General features: G+C 36.6%; 1 protein-coding gene across 1 annotated transcript; it reads left to right on the top strand.

Moving 5' to 3' along the window:
- Positions 1-3,582: 3,582 nt before the first annotated feature.
- On the top strand, positions 3,583-4,706 carry LOC140889936 (uncharacterized). The gene is made up of 3 exons (XM_073297682.1): positions 3,583-3,778; positions 4,125-4,411; positions 4,482-4,706. Exons 1-3 carry the CDS (start codon positions 3,583-3,585, stop codon positions 4,704-4,706), a joined length of 708 nt encoding a protein of 235 aa, XP_073153783.1.
- The last annotated feature ends 1,189 nt before the right edge of the window (positions 4,707-5,895 follow it).

Here is a 5,895-nt window from a genome sequence, read left to right on the forward strand (position 1 = left end):
GGACTAATGGTGTACAACCAAAACCGCGGACTATATCCACTCGATAAGTGATAACCACTTGGAAAGTCCGGATAGGTTAGTTCGATCATTCATCATATGAATATCCATTTGCATGCTTCGTAACATCTCTATGTTACTTACCAATGAAACGTGGTACTTTGCATCGCAAATGCTAGTCTCAAACTCGAGCGATCCTTATCCTTATTATCGGACGGCTCAATCGACTAGGAACAGTTTAGAATATACAGTGACTATAAGATGTGTTTCATGATAGACATCTCCATGTTCTACCACATCTTACATACACTATAGTATATTCAAGGTCTTTATCAAAACAACAATAGTATATCACAATATAACAATATGAAGAAAGATAAAGTCATTGCCATTAATAAAAGTGTAAATTATATTAAACAAAAGATTGTTTATACAAAGAGTCATCAAAGCCCTTAGCCACAAGTTGGCTCACTGGGCACCCACTCTTTCACGGAAGCTGTGCGTGAGTTTTTCTTGGAGCAGACAATCACTCGCTCGAGCGAGACTTGTGCTCGCTCGAGCGAGCGAGACGGGAAAAATAATTCTCGGAACAGAGTCATGCTCGCTCGAGCGAGACCTGTGCCGCTCGAGCGAGCTGCGCGATCAGAATTTTTAAAATTGAAAAACTCTTGCTCGGGAAGGATATTATCTTTTGGGGATCCTTGGACATTTAAATATCGATTTATTCATCGGATTAAGGGTTCCAGGAACGCAGAGAACAGTGGAGGTGGCTACTACAACTTGGGAGAGAAGATTTCTCATTTTATTCTTCTTTTCTTATTATTTTTAGTTCATGATTAAAAACTTGTTTTGAATCATGATTTTGAACTTTGAGTAGTTTTTCTCTTTCGGATCAAGGCCACGTGATTGGGCCAGACAATTTATGTAGAAAACTTGGATGTTTATTTGAGAATTTTCAGAATTGATTTTATTTTATTGATTATCGAATTTATATTTGTCTTGTGAATGATCTGATCAATTATTTGCTTGCATGTTAATCGATTCCAAGTTGACAGAGAAGGTTTTGATTTTGATCACTTTGATAATCAACATATTGTAAAACCGACTAGAAATAGAATTCGGTTTCATTATGCGGTTTGGGTGTAACTGAATTTTCACCATTCGTCATGTATTCAATTTTGATTAGAATTACGAAAGATTAATCCGTCAATATTTAAATAGGTTTGATTGTTTTAGAAATAGTCCTTTGAACAAATTAGGAGAATTTCCGTGAATTAAGATTAAATCTGAGTCTTGAATCAACTACTTGTTACATAATTTGTCTGGTCCTACGTGAGTCCTTGATCGAGCTTTTTCCCTATCGAATTTAATCCAAAAATCTCTGCAGTGTTTTGAGTTGAATTTTATTTGCAATTTAATTTCTTAGTTTAAAACTTGGAAATCACTCTTTTTGATTAGTCTAGATTAAGTAGAAATAATTATATTATGGTAGTCATATTTATACAGTCTATGTGGGTTCGGCATATGATTCTATTCACTATATATAACTTTACCTGGTTTCAGCTTTGATGTACCAGGTCAAGTTATAGATAGTGAATAGAATCAGATGTCGAACCCACAGGGACTGTATAAATATGACTACAAGAATATAATTATTTCTACTTAATCTAGACTAATCAAAAAGAGTGATTTCAAGTTTTTAAATTAAGAAATTAAATTGGGAATAAAATTCAACTCAAAAACACAGCAGAGATTTTTGGATTAAATTCGATAGGGAAAAAAGCTCGATCAAGGACTCACGTAGGTACCAGAAAAATTTATGTAACAAGTAGTTGATTCAAGACTCAGATTTAATCTTAATTCACGGGGATTCTCCTAATTTGTTCAAAGGAATATTTCTAGAACAATAAAACCTATTCAAATATTGAAGGATTAATCTTTCGTAATTCTAATCAAATTTGAATGCATGACGAACGGTTGAAAATTCAGTTACACCCAAATCGCATAATGAAACCGAATTCTATTTCTAGTCGGTTTTACAATATGTTGATTATCAAAGTGATCAAAATCAAAACCTCCTCTATCGACTTGGAATATATTAACATGCAAGGAAAATAATTGGCCAGATCATTCACAAGACAAATATAAATTCGATAATCAATAAAAATAAAATCAAGTCTAAAAATTCTCAAATAAACATCCAAGTTTTCTACATAAATTGTCTGGCTCAATCACGTGGCCTTGATCGAAATAGAAAAAACTACTCAAAGTTCAAAATCATGATTCAAAACAAGTTTTTAATCATGAACTAAAAATAATAAGAAAAGAAGAATAAAACGAGAAATCTTCTCTCCCAAGTTGTAGTAGCCGCCTCTTCTGTTCTCTGCGTTCTGGAACCCTTAATCTGATGAATAAATTGATATTTAAATGTCCAAGGATCCCCAAAAGATAATATCCTTCTCGAGCAAGAGTTTCCAATTTTAAAAATTTGATCGCGCGGCTTGCTCGAGTGGGCACAGGTCTCGCTCGAGCGAGCATGACTCTGTTCCGAGAATTATTTTTCCTGTCTGGCTCGCTCGAGCGAGCACAAGTCTCGCTCAAGCGAGTGATTGTCTGCTTCAAGAAAAACTCACACACAACTTCCTTGCACGATTGCACAACTAAGAAGCGCAATCGCACTTCCTTCTTTTCCTCTTCAGCGCAAAGCATGCACGATTGCGCTAAACTCATGCGCATATCGTTTGCGCGTCTGCGCCTTCACCATGTGCAGCTGCAGCCTTATTTCATCCTTCATTGCTCATGGTTTGCTGGTTCATTGTGCAGCAGTTGCTCTTCTAGCTTCCAAACGCGGCTACGTGACTTCAAGTGTAGAAATTTCTTTCTTCCCAGCTTGGAGCATCGCTACTCTAGTTCTTAACTGTGCAGTGCATCTCCAAACGAAGCAACTTCTCTTCCTTGAGAAAAATCCCGAATTTCTGCTATTTTCTGTAAATAAACCAAGGGGAATAACTTGTAGAAACAATGCACGAAATGACACAAAATACACTAAAACATATCACAAATGCATGCAAAATATACTTAAAATGTCACAATATAATGCATACGAAATTCACTCATCACACATCGTAATAGATTCGTCGTGCACCCAGAAAGTTCCAAGATGTATAAGGATCTTTGTACCTGATTCTGGTGAAAAGGTATGAAGTGTAGTGTGTATCAGTTCGTATCTCGTTGTATTGTTTGTCAGCAGGTCAAGGCAGAGCATCGAAGACCAGGAGGTCTGATGCAGAGTTTAGAGATTCCGGAATGGATGTGGGAGAATGAGATGATGGATTTTGTCACCCACTTGCCAATGACCTCCAGACAGCGTGATGCTATTTGGGTTGTGGTGGATAGGTTGTCCAAGTCTGCACATTTAATTCCGTATAACCGCAAGTTCACTTTTGATCACATGGCAAGATTATACATTCAGGAGATAGGGATACGAGATTTACCTCACGATTTTGGGGTAGCTTTCAGCAAGCTTTGGGTACTACTCTGAGTTTGAGTACTGCTTCTCACCCAGAGATAGACGATCAGTCTGAAATGACTATTCGAACATTGGAAGATCTGTTGAGAACTTCATTAATGGACTTTGGATTATTCTGGCTGGATCATTTGCCATTGATAGAGTTCACCTACAACAACAGTTTGGCAGTTCCAGAGTGGAAATGGGATCACATTACCATGGATTTTGTCGCGAAAACTACCGAGATCCTTGAGAGGATGCGACGCAATCTGGGTAGTTGTTTACAGACTGACTAAGTCTGCTTGATTTATTTCTTATTAGATGACATACCAACATGATCAAATGGCCAGTATTTACATCAAAATGTCGTGAGATTGCACGGGGTGCCAAAGTCTATTGTGTCCAATCGAGACCCAAGATTTACTTCCCACTTTTGGCATAGTTTGCAGGAAGCTCTTGATACTCGATTTCACTTGAGTACAACGTACCATCCTCAGACTGACGGACAGTTAGAACGGACTATCCAGACATTAGAGGATATGTTGAGAGCTGTGGTACTTGATTTTGGTACTAGCTGGCAGGACTCTTTTCCACTTGTTGAGTTTTCCTATAATAACAGCTATTCAAGCGAGCATTGAGATGGCTCCATTTGAAGCTTTATATGGTAGGAATTGCACATCTCCATTGTTTTGGGATGATCTTTCAGAAGCACTAGTTATTGGGCCCGACATGATTAGAGATATGTCGGATAACGTGAAGTTGATTCAGTCTAGAATGAAAACAGCGCAAGACAAACATGCCAAATATTCTAATGTGAGGCGGAGACCCTTGAGTTTTGAGCAAGATGACCGTGTGTTTTTGAAGATATCTCCTTTCCGGGGGTTATGGTTCTATTCGGAAAGAGAGGTTAAGTTGTCACCGAGATATATTGAGCCATATTATACATTATGTATTTCATGTGTCTATGTTGAGGAAGTATCAGCCAGATGCTTCCCATGTACTGCAACCAGATGAGGCAAAACTGGATGAAACCTTGAGATACTTTGAACGACTAGTTCAGATTCTTGACAGAAAAGATAAGCAGCTCAGAAACAAGTCAATTCAGTTGGTTAAAGTAAAATGGAGTAGACATGGTGTTGAAGAAGCAACTTGGGAATTAGAGCATGATATGAGACAGAGATATCCCGAGCTTTTTGTTTGAAATTCGTTTCAGTTGTAATTCAGTCCATTTTGCAAGTATTGAGATGTAACTGAGATTTCGAGGACGAAATCTTTTATTAGAGGGGAGGAATCTTAATTCCCCAAAAATATTTAATTTGAGAATTTACGGAATTTTGGATTTAAATTCCGAGATTGATGAATTGAAGGACTGAATTGAAGTTAGAAAATTGAGCAGGGACTAAATTGAAATTTTAAGATTTTCCAGGGACTAAAGTTCAATTTCACCTAGACAAACTCATTAAATGAGTTTTAATAAGGGATATCATTATCATCATCATCTACATTTCCAGAAGAGAAGGAGAGAAGAAGCCATAGCCGACAATTCTTCAAGCTTTTGTTCTTTCGATCCGACATCATCCGACCGGTAGATTTCAAATATATTTGCATATTCAAAATTCTTGCGACGAGAGCTACGTTTTGACGTAAGTATGATTAAATTCTACCAATTTCTAATTTTTGGGTGTTGTTGGATTCGAGAATTGAGTTGATAAACATGTTCTTGAGTTTATAGAGATGGTATATCTAAGACGATTTGAGGAAAATATCATCGTTTGAACATGTTTTTTATTTTTGAAGCATTTTTCAAAAATGTACAGATTTTAGGGGCTATGAATTTCGAAAATTGGTGATGGTTTGAGGATGATTTTGAGTTGATATTAATGAATAGTGATGTTGAGAATTTTCGGAAATACCCGACTTTTAACCCTGATGCCGTCGGTTTGAGTTTTGATGAGATATTGGGTATTTGAATTGAACTAAGAATTGAAATGAAATCTTTAAGATGATATTGAGCATGTATATTATCCATTTCAGATTTGAATCGGAGATTATCGAATTCGAATTGCAAGAATTCAAGTTGTTGAGAATTCGATCGAGGTTTGGTTTGATTTTGTATTGAAAATATTGATAATTGATCGAATGGAAATTTATATGAGCTCGTATTGTGTAGCTTTGCAGTTGAGCATTTCGGAAAACCGAGATTTGAAGGTATGAGCATACGAGGAAAGAATGAGATTGAACCTCGAGATAAGTTGAATTCTCGAGTCCCGAGAAAAATCACACATTTTACTTGTTACATGTTATTGTTTGGAATATGTGATTCGATTCTCATATTTTTATTGATGGCATAATTATATTTTGATGTTGCTCGGTGACTGCCGATATTTGTT

This window comes from Henckelia pumila, chromosome 3, assembly GCF_033568475.1.
Source record: "Henckelia pumila isolate YLH828 chromosome 3, ASM3356847v2, whole genome shotgun sequence".
In the NCBI taxonomy this organism is placed as follows: Eukaryota; Viridiplantae; Streptophyta; class Magnoliopsida; order Lamiales; family Gesneriaceae; genus Henckelia; species Henckelia pumila.